This window comes from Pinus tabuliformis, chromosome 2_2 (genome assembly GCF_031772625.1).
Source record: "Pinus tabuliformis cultivar Carrire ecotype Pingquan chromosome 2_2, CPIR1, whole genome shotgun sequence".
Taxonomy (NCBI): Eukaryota; Viridiplantae; Streptophyta; class Pinopsida; order Pinales; family Pinaceae; genus Pinus; species Pinus tabuliformis.
The window spans coordinates 147167419-147190264 of NC_142300.1; the positions used below are offsets into that span (position 1 = coordinate 147167419).

At 35.9% G+C, this 22846-nt stretch overlaps 1 protein-coding gene across 1 annotated transcript in view; it reads left to right on the top strand.

Moving 5' to 3' along the window:
* The window catches only part of TIM (triosephosphate isomerase), a 353432-nt gene that overhangs the window by 210439 nt on the left and 120147 nt on the right, over positions 1–22846 (top strand). Inside the window, exons 5-7 of the mRNA XM_089404394.1 lie at positions 15521–15605; positions 15943–16075; positions 16206–16379. Coding sequence (XP_089260520.1) covers positions 15521–15605; positions 15943–16075; positions 16206–16379 — 392 coding nt within the window. The remainder of the gene's footprint in view (positions 1–15520; positions 15606–15942; positions 16076–16205; positions 16380–22846) is intronic.

The following is a 22846-nucleotide window of genomic DNA, read 5'->3' on the forward strand; positions in this document are numbered from 1 at the left end:
TTTTTGGTTGAACCTGAGGCAAAATTCTTGGATCTGTGTGTGGTGGTCTATGGTCATTTTACTGAGGCATCTGTGTTGTGTTTTCAGCCCTACAAGGGCTCTCCTCTGAGACAATTTTCTAATGTTATTTTTCTACAATTACGCCGAAGGCCCTGAGGGTACTTGGCCCTGTTGAGAGACAATTTCAGAGGACATCCGCTTAATACCAGAGGAGATTACTACTGAGGTTCTTTTGAAGCTGGTTCCAGGGTTTTATTGCTGAGGGTATTCTTTGATTTGCGACTTGATCCTTATGCTTTTCTGTGGACACACATCACAACGAAAGACTGATTTGAGGTAATTTAGGTCTCTCTGATGTCTATTCTCTGATCCCTGAGTTTAGGGCGGAACTGAACCTTTTCAGACCTGCTAAAGGAATTTTGTTGAGGCACGGATTAGGACCGACCACATACTACATTCAACCACCTATCTGTTGACAGATTGAAGAATAAATTATGGTAAGTTAAAGCACTGTTTAACAGACATTCCTTGTATTTGTCTAGGGTTTCTTTTGGAATAATTATTAAGCCCTATCTCTGTGACAAGCCCGGGATGATCATCTTTCTAGTTTGAATGCATATTCCTGTCCGAAGTTACAGTTTGAAGGCAGAACAGAGGTTTTCATTTGGACTTCGTTCTATTGCTGTAGCAAGAGCAAAGCCTGATCAAGTCGTTTCAGACCAGATTTCTTAGAGGCATATGAAGTAACTCGGTGATATTGTTCGGGACAATTAATTGATTCCTGTCTCAAAGTGAAGAAGAACATCACAAGGAAGCGGGTTATTGAGGGGAACTTCAGGGATCCTTTCGGTGGCACACTTTTGCATCAGCAGGTTTGAACTTTGAGGGCATCAGTGATATCACTAATGAAAGGTATCCGTATGATTTAAAAGCTACAGAGGTGGTTCTGAAGATCTGTTGGAGTTGACCCATCTAAGGAAATCAAAAGTCCTCAACTGCTAAAATGGTTCCTATGCAGCAACCCTAAGTGAATTGCTGATCCTTGGATGTCTGTGAAGGTGAATTAGGGTTTCACAAGGAATGTATGATGTATAAGCTAATGTTGTGAGAAGACTTGTACTGTGTATGCTGCCAATGTTATGTTACTAGAAGTATATATATCTAGCGATAGAGCATTTGTGAATCAAATTCGATATCTGCTTGTATTACAGAGGTGTTACAGAGAGATATTGTGGACTGAATTAGTATGCAAAGCAGTGTGTAGAACATTCAAGGACCCAAACTATAAAAATGTTGTTTCAGTGATGAAATGCTGGTCTTGTTACAGGAGTTTGTTATGTTACCATTGTCAGGGCTGCAGGAGATGATGCTCTTAGAACTGTTGCACTTTATTGTTGCTGGAGCTTCTGGATGTTGTGACTTGCTAAGCAAAGATGCCTGATTGATTGTGAAAGCCTGTTCAAGTTGCATTGAGTCAAATGTACTGGTTAAAGCATTGTCTAGATACTGCTAGGCTTTCACCAGCAATCAAGGAGTCACAGTTTGTTGCTACTAATGTGACTATGTATGATTGTATAACAGCTAAGGTTTCACACTGAAAAGAATTGTATTGATGAGATCAGTTTTGTTATGGACTGTTGGACAAAAGGAAAGGCAGTAACAAGTACAGTGGTATATTGGTAGCAGTTGTAGCACCATGATGACAATAATCAAACAACAGTTACATCAGTATTATCAGAATGACATGACAAGAAAAGAGACAGAATAGCAGTGGCTGAGCAGCATATTCAGTGTAATCTATTTTATTCTTCTATCATTAGGGCTGCAGGGTGGTGCTAGGCAGAGAGTGGAGTCCATTTCAGGTTGGACCCTGCATAGGGCATTAGAGTGTCCTTTCAGTTAGAGTTGATAAAACCAGGGCTTTTGAGTATCATTCCAATTGGAGTATCCTTTCAGTTGGAGCTGATAAATCAGGGGGTTGGAGCCTCCTCCTAGTTGTAGCTGGAGAATCTTGGGAGTTGGAGCTTCCTATTGACGTAATCTTTAAAAGCCCTATATTAAGAAGTGTTTGCTGGTTTTTCTCCCCTAAGGGTTTGCCCTCAAAAATCTCGTGTATTGTCTTTGATATTGTGAATTATTGAATGGTGTTGCTTATTTATGTTTTAATCTAATGCTAATGATAATTATTGCTCTATGAAGTTAAAATTAACTAATTGAAGGGAAATAGTAAAACACTGATTCACCCCCCTCTTAATATTTCCAACAGAGGGAATGTTGTTTATGGTTCCGTTGGGCATTATAGTGTATTTCTCCTCGAAACAAGCTGCACAACCTTGTAGAGGGAAAGTGTGAACTCTGCTGATGAATTCCTTTCGCTGGTGGGGTATCGTATTGGGGTTTTGCTGGTCACAAACTTCTTGTCCTTGGGCTTGTTATCTAAGCAAAAGATCTGCCATTGTCGGTAATTCTTCCCTAGTTGTCTCCTCTTTAACTGATGGTTGAGACAAAGAACTAAGTGCATCTCATCTAAGGAGCGCACAACTAATTAAGCTTCAACTTTTGGGAGATCGAAAGGAGCAAAGCTGCTTGTCTCTCAAGCAAGGAGATCACTCAGCAAAAGAAGCAGTAGGTAATTTACTTGATTTTGTCATTGAAGCAGATGGTTCTTACTTTTGTATACTTGGTTGTGTTTAAGGTTTAAGGGTAATGTAACGAACAAAGTTCGTTTACTGATAGGAATGCTCTAATACAAATGTAATGAACAAGCTTCGTATACGCAATAGAGTAAGCTTCAAAATGCTTTGAAGACAAAGACATCCATTGTAGGACAAATAATTGTTTATTGAATATTATATAAAAGAATTGATATCAGATATATGAGATGATTACGAATGAGAATGAGGGCCTGCTTATATACCCTAGGCAGGTACCTCTTCACGAACAATCATTCCCTCGGGACATACCTCTTCATTAACTAATTGCTAGTTATTTAATCATCATTTATTGTTTTTATTGTTTACATTATTTATATTATTTTATATATATTTTATTCATAACATGTCTTCCTGTTCAAAAAACTTTGTCCTAAAAGCTTAATAATGAAAGGGCTTGATCTCTTTTCCCGTTTCGAGTATATTCTCGCCTCTGAACTTTCATCTTCGTTGATACTGGATGATATGATGCTCTAAGTGATAAACAAAATTGTTAGACTGAGAATGGATCTGACCATCCTAGATTAATCTTCTATGGAATCTTTCGATCACTAGAAATTTGTAATGAAACATTATCATAGGACTGAAATTTGCAAGCTTCAGTATTCTTTGGAGCATAAATTTGTTGTTTCTGTTCTGAATGGTTCAAATATATAGATTGACTTAGTTGTCTGTTGTTATGGTTCGAATGTCGATAAGGAGTTCTGCTGGTTGGATTTCCCCTTATCATGTGTGTGGTAATTTCCTCATTTACTTTAGGTATTGTTGTTGTTGAGTAGGTTACTGAATCATCACTTTGAATTTCAATTGTTTGAACTGCAATATTTGAATTGGTTTTAACTTCTATAGGTTTCTCTTATGCGTGAGTTGTGATATTCACTGGGTCAGAGTTCATATCTTTTTCTTCAACTTGGATTGAAGACTTCGACACTTCTTTCTTGATAAATTCTTCTAATTTGTTGTTCAATGATTTCTTATCATTTTTAGGTTTCTTAATTTGATTGAGTAGACTTTGATTACGATTTTTGAGACATAAGGGTTCCTCATTTTCTGAGTCAACTTTATTTTGGCATTCAAGCTTCTTGTTTTTTAAACACTTGATTTGTTCTAATAATTTTTTGTTAAGGTCCTTTAAGCATAACTTTTCTTCTTCTTTCTTTGATAGAATATCGTTGACTTTCTTGTCAAAACTTTCTTTCTCTTGTTTTAACTTCTGCTTCTTAGTTTTACACTTTTTGACTAGTGCAAGTAGTTTCTGGACATGATATTTTAAACGAAATTTTTCTTCGTTTTATTGGATATGTCCTTCTCAAGCTCTTTTTGCTTCTCCAATATCGAGTTTTGATTCATTTGAAGTATCAATTTCATAACATGCTTAAAGCCTTCTGATGAGGACATTATCGATTTTGACTTCGTCGTCATGTCTCGAAATGTATGACATAGTTTTTATTCTCTATGTTTAACATGAATGCACCCAATTCTTTAAACCAAGGTTGACTAAGAATTATGTCAACCTCTATGCCATACATTTTTATAACACAAAATTGCAATATGTACTCATAATGATCTATTGTTTCCAAAAAAACCTGGTTGTTTGCCTACGTTGGCATTTGAAATTAAAAGTCGATTCGCCCTTATATATATATTATTCTTCTTTATAGACCTCTATTAATTTTATTTTATATCAACTAATTCTTTAAACTTTACACCTTTGATATATTAAATAAAGGTTTATTTATTCCCCTTTGAACTCTTTTTTTTTCATTAAAACCTCACTTGAAATTTTTATTATTTTTTAATAGTTTATAATTTTTTTCTATATAATTTTTTTTCGTATATGTATAAACTTTTTTTTTGAATGATTAAATGTACATACCAAATTGATTTTTTAAATGATTCAAGAGACAACGATAAAAAGTTAAAACCAAAACTAAATGCCATCCAAATCATATTTATGTTCATACTAGCCCGAGAGCCAAAATATAGCAACAAAAATATAAAGCTTAAGATAATCATAGAGTACGATCTTCAACATCAAGGAGATCCATATAAGCTTGAGCTTCACAAGGGACTAGATCATCATCATTAGATGCAACAATTTCATCTAAAGGTGTGCCAACCAATCCTGCATTTGGTAAAGGATTGTCATCATCATCGTCAATTTGGGCAACATATTCAACATTCACATCCCATCGTGCAGTAGATCCTTCTAAATATTCAGGTAGCTTCCTTGAACAAAGTCGAAGAGTACTATGCACATAAACAAGTTTCTATGCTCTCCTAGAGGGAAGTCTATTCCTCTTAACAGAGTGTATGAAGCTATAAGTGGATCAATTCCTTTCAGCAGCTGTGGAATTAACAACTTGAGATAGGAAACGTGAAGCAAACTTTCGGAGCTCTGGGACCTGTCCCATCCACCATCCAAGGGGTTTCTTTTGAGCATGATGCTTTATGCCCCACTTTGCATCTTGCGTGAATGCAGGAGGGCTTAATGTACCAAAATCAATAAATTTCTCCCGTATCACACTTGCTTCATAACCAATATACATCTTAGTTATAACATCAAGAAACCCTTGTTTTACCTCGTCATCATAAATAGGAAGAATTCTATTTGGTCTTTCGATATACCACTTTGGATTAAGGCCATATGTAGCCATGTGAAGGGAGGTGTTGAGCTTAATCCATCTTCTCTTTTTCAACTTGTGGATGTCATGGAAAAACTCTAAAGAAGGGTTTTTGTGGCGAATGATGTGCTTTACCTTGCCCACCATGGTATCAATACATTCTTATATTTTTCCAAGAGCAAGATAATCTGAATCAGCGTACCTGATCAACTCCACAATTGGACTTGTGAAAGGGACGACATATTTACAATCAACCCACCAAGGTTAATTAAGAAGCATTTCTTTTATCTTCTTTGCTTGAAGGTGACTTAGACTCAGTCCATGCATTCCACTATGAAGAAGCAACAGTGGCTTCTAAAGATGCATAGACCTCAACCATGTGGTCAAGAAAAAGAAAGCATGTGGCATATCTTGTTTCAACAGGTTTTAAAAAATTTATCTTTGAATAGATCTTGTAAATTGGCAAGGAATTATAGTGGTTGCAGATGAACATTTATGCCTCCCTTGCATCTGAAATGATTTTTGCAATCCAATGTATTTTACCAATGTCTTTTAAGATATTGTTAAGGGCATGTGCACAACAAGGAGTCCAAAAGATATGCCTATATCCAATTTGGATCATTAATCCCGCTTCTCTACAAAGTACAAACAAGAGTTTCATCTGTGATGACATGTACCACATTCGAAGGACCAACCTCATCAATTGCATCATTCGACATTTCAAACATGAAAGTAGCATCTTTAGTTTTTCTGCTACAATCAATTGCTTTTAAAAAATAAGGTTCTGCTGGTGATGTGACAATAACATTCAACAAATGTCTTTGTTGGATATCTGTCCAACCATCCATGACAATTGAACAACCTGATTGAACCCAAGATTGTTTGAGGTCCTCCATAAGTCCATGGATTCTTGTCACCCCTCTATCTAACAATGAAGTCCTCATTTTGTTGTAACCTGGGGGTGCATATCTTGTTCCTGCAATTATGAATTTTCTCACCATTTCATTATAGTATGGTGAACAAGTTGCATTAAATGAAATTCCATTTGCCATAAAAAAAGCTTCTATGGCATCATCTGCTTCATCCCTATGCAAGACATTGTACATTTTTTGAATGGATTCACTTACATTAGTCCTCCTAGTACTAGAACCCCCTTGAGTAGGCTCAATTTGGATGTGACTTTGTTCATTCATACATTGGGATGAATCTTCATGTCTACCTCTCTTATTAGGAGATACTGTGCTACTATCACATTCATTGTTTCCATTAGCTTTCATGTGAAGCTTAGTCATCTCCATTCTTTGTTCAAGGCTGCAAGTGCAACCCTTCACTCCTAACCTAGGTATGCCCAAAAGATGATGCCATACTCTTGTATAGCTACCCTTAAATACATGATCACACAAAGTACATTGCCATTCCTCACAACCGCCACTATTTTTTGCCTTGTTTTGTGTTATCTTTTTCATGAACTTCAGTAAGGGCTTCTTGGAAATGTTGCTTGATTGAGTGTGGGTAGCTATCGTTGTCTCTGCATTTTTTTCTTCAGCTTGTGGGGCTTGTGGAGGTAGTGGGGTTCTCATCCTGCTTTCCCCACGTTGACTACCCAACCCTCTATCCATGGTATCAATACTGAAAATTTACATCAAAAACAAAAAGGATTAGAAGTAGAACTTACTAGGAATTTAAAATTGTTAAAAACTTAAAAGATATTAAAAATAAAAAATTTAAAAGATATTAATTAAATTTGTAAAATGTAGAATAAACAAAATTCATTTTTTCTAATATAATAAAATTTGAAAGAATTTTTTTATAAAAACATTTTAAAATTATTTAATTTAAAAACATAATAAATAAAAATAAATAACTAACATTAATTAAAATATTTCAAAATATTTCTAGAATTTATAATTTAATTAAGTTCAAGGTTATTGTAACTACTAACATTGTTAATGCCATCATGATTGTAGGTTCAAGTTTCAACCCAAAAATTAAAAAAACAAAGTAAATTACTAAATTGTATTGTATATTTCATACTGTTAAAATAATAAAATATTAAAAACTAAAAGATATCAATCAGACATGAAAGGCGGTGGTGTTATGAGTTTTGCTACCAAGCAAAAGTGCAACAAATTTACTTAGACGAAAATAAGTAATACTAATTATTAAAAATTTAAAATGATAAATGCAAACTTCAAAGATAAGGATCGCTAGTGTGCCGAGTCTCCCACATATTTCTACAAATACTACAAGAATCTCATTAAATATATATATATATATATATATATATATATATATATATATATATATATATATATATAGATATCTATATATATATATATATATATATATATATATATATATATATATATATATATATATATATGGCACATTCCTATACAATCCCAACCATTACCTGGAACGATAAATATAAGAATCTATCATAAGAGCTTCCATTTCACAGTTACATTATAAGTTCTATGTTTTAACAAATACATCCAAATGCATCCAAATATTCATGAACACATAGTCGATTTTATCTCTTTTTGGGGGTTCCATGAGATTGCGATCAAGTGGGTAGCTGTAGTTTCTATCTACATTCACGAGAAAAGAACAGAGATCTCACATCAAATTTGTTATATAATTTTCATTGGCGACTTGGGACTGAGTATCTCTGCCACTCATTTCTAGGAAACTACATTGAGTGTGCATTGAAATGCCCAAGTTGACAAGTAGCTTGAGAAATTCACAAGGATTGATACGAGCTTGTCCTGAGAACACAGATATGGTCATCTAATGATTAGTTATATTTTCATTGAATATTATAATTTCTAAGCCGTTGATAGAGTATAGAGTATAATTATTAGGGCGAGAGAAAAATTTTAGCAGATTTAAGTCTGCGATTTCACAGTATGAATATCAATTTTAATGAAACATAAATTGTTCAAGAGGTCAAAGAGGGGCCTCTGCTGGCCATCGCGTTTGCATAAGAGTAAAAAATATGCGAATTTCCAAGCATTTAATGGGATAGAAATTAATATTTAGAGGGAAAGAGCAATATGTAGTAGATTGACCATCAGATTAGTATTATCATAATAAGGATTAAAATTTCCAAGCCTTTAATCTAATGGAATAACATTTCCAACGATTTTTTTTCAATAAACTTAAAAACCCTCACAGGCTATACTAGCGCCAAGCAGTGAAAAAACTAAATGCAATGATTATTACTATTTATTTCAACAGTAGCGATGGAATCCCAAAAACTGAAAGCAAGTGAAAATTTAAAAAACTAAAAGAAAGTGAAATTCCTGCCAGACGTATTGCAGCAGCAGCGTTGGAATCCCAAATAATTAATAAAAAACTATGCATAAATGACAGGTACCTAGACAATGGCAGCACTTAGGCCTTTGAAGCACATGCAGCTGCTAGACCCTCACTGCGTCCCTCACCGCGTCGTTGCGTCCCTTACACACGCTACGCCCCTCACCCACTCTGAGTCTGAGAAATCAGAATGAAAGTATTGTAGTTTGGATGGCTTGACTTACTCTAGATGATTGATTATATAGAAAAGATACCAGTGATGTGCCGCCGAATGTTCGCGCCATTTTTTCCTGGGTTTTTGATTGGGCTTCGTGGAATGTGCAGTACACATGGCTCGGGAGCCTGTGGGAGATCTGATCCATCGAGGAGCTTCTAGACTCTCCTCGATAGATCAGACCTCCCACAGGCTCCCGAGTCACGCTCCACGCAGAAACCAATGTCCCGAACGCCTATTTCTGAACCATCAAGTTCCCAAAATGCTCCAAAGTAGCTAACTGTAGACACCTAATCATCAGGATTATGTGAATAACTGAAATTGATGTAAATAAATAATAGAAAATATGAAGAGTCACCGAGAGATGAAATGAACAGTCTCTCCCTCATGTATATAATAAAGACCAACCTGAATGAATATCATGAATTGTTTTGAGGAGTTACCTCTTGGTCTGACGTGGTATCAGAGCCAACATTTATTTTTAGTTTTCTGTTCCTGTAACTCCTTTATGCCATTTTTCTAGCATCTCCAGACTCTGTCATTTTTGTCAATTTCTCTGCCTGTTATCATTGTCTAATTTCTGCCCTTTGCGTGATAGTTTGGTGTACATTCATAGACTCCAAATGTTGTTCAAAGGAATGTTGAGGACTGTGTCTGAATGCTGCCACAGAGCGTAGGAGGAAGGAAGGTTGATATTCGGGCGACCTTGGTGTGGCTCTTGCAGCAGGCGGATGAACTGTAACTGATTACATATAACACTGTGGTTTTACATTAAACGTTGAATGCATTCATATCCTGCTGTCATAACTCAACATACCTCTCCATACTTTTGCACAATTAAACACAATGCCATCACCTGTCCCTGGCTCCTCTATTACGTTGAACGCTGTCCGGTTAATACACAATTTTTATATTACCACTTATTTCATAACCGTTGCTGTCATAATACTCCCCATATGACACTGGCTATTTAATACCCTTTATTACCGCTCAACTGTCATATGAATGCTGTAGTTAATGCTCTCCCAATCCGTTGCATACGTTGAATGAACTCCATATCCGTTTCATACATTGAATGCTGGTCCAAAATTTTTCGATGCTACGGGTGTTTTTTTAATATAACTGTGGTGTAATATTACACATACCACCAGTCCTCTGGCATGCGTTTGAATACCCACTGTGTTTCATTATAATGCTATGTTTCAATATAGGACTGTCATACCAATGCCCGTATTACGTTGTATTACATTGGTATTACACTGTCATATGCGTTTTAATACTATGTTATTTCAATATTCCAGAGGCATACCATATATTACTATTTTTAATATATCACGTGTCTCGTTAGTCATAACCCACCTCCCTCATATAAGCGCTCCCCCATTTAAACCTCTGTTATATACTCCCTCCCTCATATAATACCTCTGCTCTATATATATGAGAATTGTAATTTTTTTTTACAAAATTACCACCAGAAGTGCATTTCTTGCCAGCAGAAGTATTTTTACAGCACTCAGATTTGACAATGCATTCAATCATATCTATTGTGGGAGTAGTTATCACTGGCAAGGAGAACTATTCTGAGTGGTCCCAGAAGATAAAACACACCCTCATTTTCAATGAGTTATGGAAAGGAGTGTGTGTTGGAGACGGAGAAAAAGAGCCAGAACAACCTACCTCAGACAAGGAGTTCGCCATTTGGGAAAATAAGAATAGCAAAGCCTATGCATTAATTGCAGCATCTGTAAGTGAAGAGGTGAGTCGCCATATTTCGCCATTTTCAAATGCTTTCGAAGCCATACAAAAACTGAAGGAACTTTGTGACTCACACTCTGCACTTGAAGTTGTTCAACTCATGATTAAACTCTTCACTCTTGAATTACAAAATAATGATCCTCTTGCTCTTGCTTCTGAAGTAAAATCTATAATACATGATATCAAAGCCACTTAAGGTTGAAATGGATATTCCTCTGATCGTTTTTCTCAAGTCACTTTATCCTACTTACTCCAATTATCTTGAGTCATTGCAAGCTAATGGAAATCTCAAAGATATCACCTTTGACTCTCTTGTGAAAAAATTTGCTGAAAGAGAGAAAGCTTTTGGAAAGAAGACAACCCCAAAATCTTTTGAAAAGGTTGTGTGCCTTGCTCATAAAGAAAAGAATCTTGCCCAAGATTCTTCCAGAGGAAGAGGTGGTCGAAGAGGAAGAGTAAGATATTTCAGAGGCAGGGGGGGTAGACACTCTCAAGGAGAAATGCCAGATTTGCATTGCATACCCTGCAAAAGAAATGGATCACATGATGCCTCCACATGCAAGTTACCTTGGGACAAAATTGGGCAGAAAAGAAACCAACCCAAAGGTAAAACTAATGACACAGACAAAGGTAAAGCACCTGAATCCGCTCATTATGTTGTGGCACAATGTAATATTGGAGTAAATGAAGACTTATTTAATGCTTCACTTGCTTCTTGGAAAAATGATTGGTTGCTTGATTCAGGAGCAACTTGCCACATGACTCATAGAAAAGATTTTTTTTGAAGAATTTACCGACAATGTTGATGGAGTAGTATACATAGCAGACCAATCAAAACTCAAGCTATTAGGGCTTGGCAGAATTAGTTTTAAATATCCTGGTCTTCCTGACTTTCTTCTACATCATGTTCTATATCTCCCACAGCTGAAGAGAAACTTGCTATCCTTGGTCCACATCCGCCAGCAAGGTCACTCCATTCATATGTTTGATGGCAAGTCTGAGGTGAGAAAAGCATCTGACCACTCACTTGTCATGAGGGGGATAGAAGAAGAAAGTCTTCTCAAGCCGCATGGTACCTCTGCTCGTGCACAACATTTCTCATACAATTCTCATTATGAAGAAGTTACACTTCCATCATGTTTATTATGGCATGCTAGATTTGGACATTTGAGCTATGACAACCTTCGCTTGTTGAAGAAAAATGGTGTTACTGGTTTGCCTGCAATTCCTAGGGAGCTTAAGCAATGTGATTCTTGCATTCTAGGAAAGCATAGCAAACAATTTTTTCATGATTCACATTCAAGAGAACATAGAAAACTTCAACTCATTCATTCAGATTTATGTGGTCCAATGCCTGTTCGTTCTGCAAATGGAAATAAATATATGATGACATCTATTGATGACTACACCAGAATGTGTTGGGTTTATTTATTGAAGAACCAATTTGATGCTTTTCAAACATTCAAGAACTTTCATACGTGGATTGAAAATGATGCACAATCTCATATTGGCTTTATTCGCACTGATAATCGAAAAGAAAATACTTAAAATGAATTTGAAAACTATCTTCACCAACATGGGATCAAACATCAAACAATTGTGCCTTATAATCCCAACAGAAGGGTGTAGCTGAAAGAATGAATAGGACAATCTTAAATATGGCGCGCTCCATGATGTTTTTCAAAAATGTAAAGATGATGTTTTGTGCTGATGTAGTTCTATGTGCTGTATAAATAAAGAATATATGTCTATCTAATGCTATCAGAAACAAGACTCCCTATGAAATGTGGTATGGGCACATTTCTTCGGTAAAGCATCTCAGGGTCTTTGGTTCCACCTATTATGCCTTGATACAAAGGTACATAGAAACAAACTTGGTGCAAGAAGTCGTAAGTGTATCTTCTTCGGGTATTCAAACACCTCCAAAGCATACCGTCTCTATGATGAAGTCAATAAAAATTTTGTTGTATCTAGATATATAATCTTTCTTGAATCATCCAAAACAGACAATGTTAATGAGCGGCAACTTGATCGCTTGGATAGATTCGCAAATGCAAAATCATTTCAAGAATTTGATAATCAGATTTCACATCTTGAAGGGGGGATTCCTATACTAGATCAACCTGTGGAATCTTCTTCTGAAGCACACTCTCCCCTGCATGAAATTGCAACAATGGATGATGCTTTAAGTGATGTGATTGATAGAATTGGGAGTCTCAATCTTGATTCAGTCCCAACTCAATCAACGGAGCAACCTGGACTATCTGAGAAAGGTACCCCAAAGTGGCTGACAAAGACACTTGAAAATGTTCATCTTGATGAGGTTGGAAACACAAGAACTAGAAATTCAAACTGGCAAAATAGAGGTGGTGTAGATGACTCTGATTCACCTGTTGATATGGATGTTTCTTATGATTGTGAATTGAATTTGTCTACAGATTTCGAATCAGCTTCCTTCAAAGTAGCTGCTTCTCATGATGAATGGAAAGAAGCGATGCAAAGGGAGTATGATGCCCTGATAAAGAATAGCACTTGGAAGTTGGTTGATCCTCCATTAGGAACCAAACCAATTGGCTGCAAGTGGGTGTACAAGAACAAGTATAAAGCTAGTGGTTCACTTGACAAGCACAAAGCCAAGATTGTGGCAAAAGGTTTTGCATAGAAGGAAGGGGTCGATTATGAGGAAACTTTTTCCCCCACAGCAAAATGGGCTACCATTCAGACACTGTTTGCCCTAGTAGCTCAAAACGATTGGAAAGTCCATCAAATGGATGTAAAAACTGCTTTCTTGAATGGAGATCTAAAAGATAATGTTTTTATGTCCCAGCCTGAAAAATTTGCAGTGAAAGGACATGAACATAAAGTATGCAAACTTGAGAAATCCTTGTATGGCCTCAAACAAGCACCGCGAGCCTGGTATGAAAAACTCACTGAGCATCTTCTGAAAGTCAATTTCAAACATTATGATCTTGATGATGCAACTTTGTTTGTCAAGAAATTTGGCAAAACAATTGTATATCTTGTGGTATATGTAGATGATCTTTTGATGACAGGGAACAATGAAAGCTACATTGCATCCATAAAGAAGGAATTGGGGAAAAGTTTTGAAATGACTGATTTGGGCTATGTTCATTACTATCTTGGTATTGTAGTATCTCAACATCCGAAGTCCATATTCCTTTCTCAAAAGAAGTACATTGGAGATCTATTGAACATGTTTGGCATGACAGAATGCAATCCTCATACTACTCCAATGGAACAAAACATAAAGCTCACATCCATTGAAGGAAAAGAATTTGAAGATGCAAGAAAGTATAGACAACTTGTAGGGAGTCTACACTACCTAACTACTACCAGACCAGACATTTCATTTGTTGTTGGAACCCTCTCCAGGTTTATGCAAAAGCCTTGTGAGGGACATTGGTCTGCTGCAAAAAGAGTTCAAAGGTACTTGAAGGGAACTCAAGACTTTGGAATCAAGTATCCACAGGTGGACGACTTCAGCTTGATTGGATAATCTGATTCAGACTTCGATGGAGACAAAGAAACTGGGGTATCTACTTCAGGTTATGTTATGAGTCTTGGATCAGGGGCTGTCTCTTGGAGATCACTTAAACAATCAGTTCCACCAGATTCCACAACAGAGGCAGAATATGTGGCAGCAGCTGAGGCACAAAAGAAATTGTGTGGCTCAAGGAAATTCGTGAAAATTTGCAGGGAAAACAAGTACAATCGACTCCACTCATGATTGACAACACCTCGGAAATAAAGTTGGCCAAGAACCCAAAGTTTCATGATCAAACGAAGCACATCAATACTAAATATCATCTGATTCGACATCATGTTGAGGCCAAAACAATCCATCTTCGTGATTGTTCCACTAATGAGCAAATTGCAGACATCTTCACCAAAGCGCTTGGAAGGGAAAAGCTTGAAAGATTCAGAACGATGCTTGGACTCACCAACATCCCTTCAGATTAAGGGGGGGAATGTTGACACCTAATCATCAAGATTGGGTGAATCACTGAAATTGATGTAAATAAATAATAGAAAATATGAATAGTCAGCGGGATATGAAACGAACATGTATATAATAAAGACCAACCTTAATGAATATCATAAATTGTTTTGAGGAGTTACCTCCTAGTCTGACACTAACGACACTCCCGCCTATTTTGGAACGTTTCATACCAGCTCCCAAGCTCACAGGATCGCCGGAGCTTAGGGTACGTTCTCTCCAATGGCTGACCAGTACCTGTGCAACTTAGTTAACAGGTAAAGGAACACTACACAGTTTATAGAACCACTGTACTTTTCTAATAAAGGACTTTGATGCCTTCTCCCTTTACTTCTTCCTATATGGTATCTTGTACCTTTATTCCGATCAACATGATGTCCTTGTTGAAGATAAAAATCTTCCTCATTATGATCGTTCTTACTACAGTAATTGCAAGTCATAGAGCTTTGAGAAGTACGTTTAAGATTTGAAGAATTTTTCCTCCAATATTGATGCCCACTGTACCTTCCTCGTAAACGACATCTGTCATCACCTCTTCCTTTGTGTCTGGTTTTGGAAATTCAGACCTATATGATTTTGCAAATTCATTATTTTTTGAATTGAATTGTGAACCAGCCTCTATGGTTTGCAAACTGGTCCAATATCCCCAATGGGTTAAGCAGTCTTGACAAGCCATTTTTTAATAAAAGTTATGTTTTTATATTTCATGGCTGGTTTAGTGTTCTCCAATTTTACATGCCAGGGATTTCGAGGGCCTTTGTGTATCCTTTGAAGATCCATTATGTACATTAATGTTTATTTTTTATTTTCAGTAATCGCCAACAATGATCAGTGCTATATGTTCTAATCAAGTTTATCTTTTATTTTGCCTGGTATGCAGTGTTGAACAACTAAACGATATTGGTTGTAAGTGGGTGATTCATGGGCATTCTGAGCGTAGACATGTCATTGGCGAGGATAATCAGGTAATATGAGAATTATGTGTCCATTTTATTGTGTATAAAGTGTAGGTTGATTGTTTGAAGGCTCGTGACTTTATTTCTGTTAAGCTCTAATAAATAAGTGATGGGTTTGATAATGTGTAATATGAGATATATTTTTCCCTCAATGTTATATAGGTTAAACAACAGTTAGTTCCAGGATTTCAGTGAGCTTCAATTTTTTGAGAGGATTTCGGGGAGCTTCATTTTTTTGAGTGCTTTTCAATGTTTCATACACAATGCTGAAAGGTAGTATAGTATGGTTTAAGTGTTTCTGATAATGAAGTCTGATTTAGAACTTTAACCATGATTTATTTTGCAGTTTATTGGGAAAAAATCTGCATATGCAGTGATGCAGGGTCTGAAAGTGATTGCATGTATAGGGGAAAAGCTAGAAGAACGGGAAGCAGGGAAGACTTTTGATGTCTGTTATGAACAGCTAAAGGCATTTGCCGGTATATATATGCCCTTATATTTTTTATCGAACTGTACTCATTCGTATTGTATATTAGAAACTTTTTAGTCAAAATCCAGTATTCATGTGGCTAAACTGTATAGATTTCTAAGTGATAAATTGAACTGCAGATAATGTTCCTAGCTGGGATGATGTGGTTATTGCATATGAACCTGTCTGGGCCATTGGTACAGGGAAAGTGGCTTCTCCTCAGCAGGCCCAGGAAGTTCATGTAGCAGTCCGTGAATGGTTGAGCAAGAATGTTTCTGCTAAAGTTGCATCTCAGACTCGAATTATTTATGGGGGTAAGTTACTTGTTATTGCCTGAATGTTAGAAGTTTAAAGCTTAATGTACCTGTTCTGGTCAGTGAAACATGAATCTCCGATCACTTGCGATTAATCACGAGTCAAACTCTGCTCTTCCCTCAAACGATCCGGTTCAACTATGGGCGAGTCAAACTCGTGTTGACCATGTTTGACTCGTGGTCAACACGAGTTTCACTTGTGAATCACCGATTAATTGCGATTTAGGCGATTGAGGTGATTTTAAACCCTCAACTCGAGGGGCACAGGTTTTAACTTTTAGAGTTCCTACATTTTTCGTTGCGTAGTTTAGTTAGGTTAAAAATTAAAAGTCGGTCTGTAATTGATTTTTCTCACTGCTCAGGCCTACAACTCATACATCGAGAAGGTAATAGAGGCATGGTTTCAGTTTCAATTTACTCCATGTAATAGAGTCATAGTGTAATAGAGGCGTAGTGTGCAGTGTGCTCCATTGTAGCTTCAGCATGTGCTTGGTCAGAGATTTCAGTAGCAAACCATTATCGTATCATTTTAGAAGCAATCAACAGATTTCAGTTACTGCTTTTGTGCTGATTAGTATGCAGTATTTTATAAACTTTTAGAAGCAGATGCTTCTGGTTTGATGTAGTCAGAGGTTAGGAGTCAAGACCCAATACTTTGGATCATGTTTGGACTCATGACATATATGAGGTAGTTATTCATTCATGATTTTTTTGACATCTATTGATATTATGCATTGTTTGGACATGGCTTTATTGAATATCAATGAAAAATGTTTATGTTTGTTTTTTTTGTTTGTTTCTGTGTTCTTTTAATTCAATATATGTGTATATCTTAAATTATTGAATTAACCGATTTTTCCGCGATCCGATTAAAACTCTTCGCTCTTTTCCCTTGCCGATTTATTGCCGATTCCGAGTCTAGTAACATTGGTTCTGGTAGACATTCATCCCAAAGAAGCAATACAATGTAACTAATAGGAAAAATAATGTAGATGAATGTTTGATTGCACTTAGAATCTGGAAATCATTCTTTACAACTTTCTCCTCTTTCTGGTGGCCATGAATAATTGCTAGTTTTTATGGTTCATCATCGTTCCATTTATGTGCTGCTTAGAGATGGAATGCCTGAGACTGTTATGATCCTGTAGCAAGGTTTTGCACACAAAGTGCAGAATTATATGGAGATAGAATGTATATGTGTGTGTATTTGAATAAGAATATATGATATAAAATGAAATATGCATACATATTTGATAGAGATATATTACATAAGTATTATATAATTAGGATAAATAATAATTTATAATATATATCATTCTTATAACATGCCCTGCACCTTAAGAGATGCTTTGCCCAAATATCACTGGTATATAAGGGTGTGTTGATGCCAAAACATCTGATTTTTTCCAAGATTCGTTGTTAAGCTCTTTCGCTTGATGATATACCGTTGATACTCTGCTGGGTTGTGGAAACATGATAAATGGGGCCTGTGAAGCTTCATACGAAATTGTTACACTGTTAAAGGATTAATACATCCTAGGTTGATCCCACTGCTAGGGTACTCTTGTTTTAGCTATTCAAGCCTGACATATTCAAGTTACATATTCAAACCTTCTTCATATGTTTGTCTTGTTCTGCAGCTTGATAATATTTTGTCATATTTGGTTTTTAATTTTGATTGGTTTTGTAGAGGTCTTTCTCTGGATAGCTGGAATTCAATTTCTAAACACATCCTCTTAGATTTCTTACAATAGTGGTTTGTCTATCTCAAAGCTATCGTAATTTTAATTGGCAGGAAAATTGGGTTGAAGAACCAGACTACCAAAAAACATCAATGTTCCACCAAGACTCCGGTGCGGGGAGACGCACAGGGGGGACGTGTGGGAGTACCCTCAAATTTTAGGGAAATTTCGGGGGTGCGGGGAGTCGTCGAGGTATATATATATATATATATATATATATATAATTCGAGTTCATATTCATTGTTCACTGTTCAATAATGAAAGCATAAAAATATTAAATAGACAATTGAAATTTGAATCATTGATCCATCCTCATCATTCATTTTGATACATACATCATTCATATGACATACTCAAGTGACAAGTCTCATTATTGAATTAATTATTATTCATACATACCATGAGATTCGAAAAACAAAAATAAAAATCAATAATAAAATATTCAAATACATTGATCGATATCATTCATCATTCAATGGTTCATCATTCTACAATCTACATTGATTTAAAAACTAAATTCATCATCCATCATTCTAGAATCTAAATTGAAAGCAAAACATACTAGTATATTTTCAAAGTTTGAATTCTAAATCTATATAAGTCAAAGTTTCAAAGTTCAAACTCAAAAATAGTTAAGAGTGAAATGGAAATGACTTTGGGTTGAAATGAAATGAGATTTTAACTTTAAGGTTTAGGCTTTTAAGTTTTAGTTATTTAGTTTTAATTTTAATTTTTTTTTAGCCTTTTAACTTTTAGTTATTTAGTTTAAAAAAATAAAATTTAATGGTTTTGAGTTTTGAATTTTTGATTTTGAATTTTGAATTTTTAAGTCTTACTAGACAAATTTAAAGGGGGACGCCTAGGCACACCCTTTTTGGGGAGTCTAGACTCCCATACCGAAGGGGGACGCCCAGAAGCACCCTTTTTGGGGAGTCTAGACTCCCACACTGGGGAAACGCACCCCCTTGCGTCTCCCCAAGACTCCCCAAAAAGGGTGCGTGGGGAAACGCACCCCCAAGAGACTCCCCGTCCCGGGTGTGTGGGGTGTGAGGGGTGCGCGCACCCGACCCTGGGGGATGCGTCCTCGTGGAACACTGAAAAACATTAAGTATGTAAATTTTAGAATTGTTGCAAACACCAAAATATCAGTAAAATCGACAAACATCAGCTAGGCCAGAAAATCATGATTTCGCGATAAAATCAAGATGTTTGCAACACTGAATTTTAGTTAAACGATAAATATATTCTTGAATATCAATTTAAATCCAAAAAATTAGACCTTAAATATGCAATTTTTGTTCATGTTTATAGCGTGTAATGGTGAAGATCGCAAAATGTCATAGTGTGCGGCACAAATGTGAAACAAGATACACAAACCCAAGGCTTTAAATGATTGGAAACATTCAAAAAACATCATATTACAAAAAATAAGGACATACAATCAAAATTATCCCCGATATTGGGATTCTCATCACCGATAGCACCCTCCAACTCTAAATTGGCATCGTCGTTGATCCTCTAGGGACATAAATACTAGTGCTTCTTGGTACTTGTGAATCTAAGTCCACCTTGAAATCATCATTATTTTTCTCCTTCCAGGTTCCACTGTTCATTCCACAGAGGGATCAATATCCTCCAAAAAATTGGATCTATAGTAGGTGTTTTGTTTAGGTATTGGTTCCACCTTAGTCAAAGGTTTGTATTGAAAAAAGACGAGATCATTTAATCGTTGTTTAAAATAATTTCATTGCTTTGTGTAAATGTAGTCCAGGATAGAGCAATTGTGCTAACACCTTGAAGCATTACAAATTTGACTTAAGATCTCAAGTGCAAACTTTTATGATTGAGGGCGTCAATGATGAAGTTAGGAAATTCAAAAGATTAGTTTGTAACTTTGGATACAAATTTTCAATGCTTTGAAAATGAATAATTAAACTTGAAAACTTTGGAATTTCTTAGCTATTTTCATCTCGTGTAAAAACAACTAGTTTTTTTGGCAAGTGTACTTGCATTTTTACTTAAAAATTGATCTGGTAATGTATTTTCAATTGGATTGTTTGATTATGAACCACGTACTTTATGCAAATGTGCAATCCATCTTTGACGTGCCTAAGTTCATGTTGTCGAACAATGACTTTGTAATGGTACCTTGGGTTAAGGACCTAGTTGTATATATAGTATGATGGAGTTGGTTGTTTCGTTTATTATCAATGATCGTCAAAACGAAGAGATATTTTTTCCTATAATCTTTGTATGTAGTCGTTGTTTGCTTTTTGGTTTGATCCATGCTTTCATCAATGTAACCCATAGTCAATTTATTAACCATCTACCATTTGCAACACCTAAACAAAGGGGTTTGACAACTTTGACAATCTCTGTTTCACCATACCAAAAATTGGTGTTACATGCTTTCTTGCAAATTTCTTTTCAATCATCCTTGTTTTTGCATTGAGATCTTGTCTTCTCATTTAAATAATTTAATAATGCAACATGAAACCTTGGGAAATGAGACCTTGTAACATGAGGATATTTTTTTGCAAATGTCGTGATGGCAAGCCTAAAAATCTCCTCGCCCCATGCGTTTCTCCCCATTGTGCCGAGAGGCGCTCTCTATCATAGAGTGGTAGAGATGTGGTAATGTTTAACATTTTGACTGGGTCAAAATAAAATAAAAATAAAAACAAAGTAAAATCAAAAAATAAAATAAAATAGAATAAAAAACATAAAATTATCTAGCCCACTATGGTAGAGATGTTGTAATGTCATATTTATTGTTTTGACTATGTCAAAATAATGTAAAAATAAAATAAAATAAAAATAAATAAAATAAACTAAAAAACATAAAATTAATATTTACAATTAATAGTTGAACTAGCATAGATATTCACTCTAAAAGTGGTTTGCATTTCAAGAGATTTGATCCCTCTTGGCACTTGGTAGATCCAAAGTTCAGATGGATGTAGGTTGGTTAGGTTTAATGCTCACTTGTAGTTGTAGATGTATTTGGTAATGGATCAAGATTATCAACAACCTTGTCCAACCAATCTAATTTGCCTATATTCTCAAGCATGAGTTCTATATAGTTTGTAGCGAGGTATAAAATATGCTCAAGTGTTTAATCTCCAACAACCTAACAAGAAAAATATAGAAAATTCATTGAATCCACGTCTACAACCACCTCATCCAAAAACTGCATTGACAGGCATATGTTGATTTGGAAAACATTGTTCCTTGTGGGAAAGAAATAGGGAAATTAAGTATGGTACAATAACTTCCATTAGCTTGAACCATTTGACTTGATGTCACATCCCATTTTGGTCTATGTTTCTTAAAAATTCTTCTAGTGATCATTTGTAGACTGAAATTGTTGAGAAATCTAGGGTAGCTAGATTAAAAGATTTCTCTTACTTTGATAACTACTTGTGATGTCTTTTTACTTAACTTGATTAACTTTTTTTTTTAACTTGTTTATTATTGTGTTTTCTATCATCAAACAACTACCAAAGAATGAAGATCAAAGAGACAAGAGGACACAAAATGTAGGCTTCTAGTAGGGGCGAAAACCTCTCCTCTTAAGAGCAAAAACCCACAAAATTCTTATATCTTTATAGTACCTTCAAATGATGAATTCCAAGGCCTAAGACCCTTGACAAAGACCCCTCCAAGGCCAAGTCAACCTTTCTCCTTGATGAGCTTTATTTCCAACAATTTTGACCGCAGTAACTTCTTCAACAACTTTGACCCAACAGTTTCTTCTGCAACTTCGACTTTCTTACCAACTTTCCAACACATCGACTTGCCCAACAACTTTTGAGCACTTTGAGTTGCCCAACAACTTTAGAAACCCTAACATGAGAGAGAGAGAGAGAGATATCCAAAACTTCGATCTTGTTTTTCTTCTTCTTATCCTTGATTTTCGTCATTTTCCAGCATCTTTCTTGAGGAGTTCGAACTTGCTTGTTGTGTGTGCAAAGGAGATCGAGTTCCTTATTATATATAGGCTTTCCAAGGGTACAAATTGCTTCCTTGAGGCCAACTTGCTTGAGGCATAAAGACAAGGTCTTGGAGGGTTTTTAACTCTAATTTGAGTGAACTATATTTTCTTTACAATATGTAACATGCCCAAAAGGGTCTTCCATACATGACAATGGCTCTTATGACTTTGACTCTAAGAAAAGTCCTAGAAGCACCCTATGGGTGCTTGACCTAAAAATAAATTTCCCTTGAGCATGAAATACATGCCTCAAGAATAACAGTGATAAATTTATTTTTCTCTTTACATCGAATACATAAAAACATGATTACATATGTCATTTTTTTAAAGAAATGGATAACAATTTTTATATCAAAATCTGGAAACGGGTCAAGTCCCTTACATTGATAAGAAGCTCAGTCTTAGAAACATACAATTCTTTTTCAATGAGACCTTACTGCTACCCTCTTTATTTCTATAGCCTATCATTACATTGCTTATGCTATATATTTGACAAAAAACCCCGCAGAGTTTTACTATCTGGCATAACATATAAATTGAAAGTCAGGCTACTCACGACCTTCTTGTTCCGAAGCATCTTGAGCAGCTCCGAGTGACTGGATCAAGTTCGCATTTATCTCAGCATCAGGCTCCTGGGCATTGTTCGCTGCTTCCTCAGTTCCCTCCATCATTGGAACTGGTGTATCACGCAGACAAAAAACCTCCTTCAGAACACCTATAGCGGCCGCCTC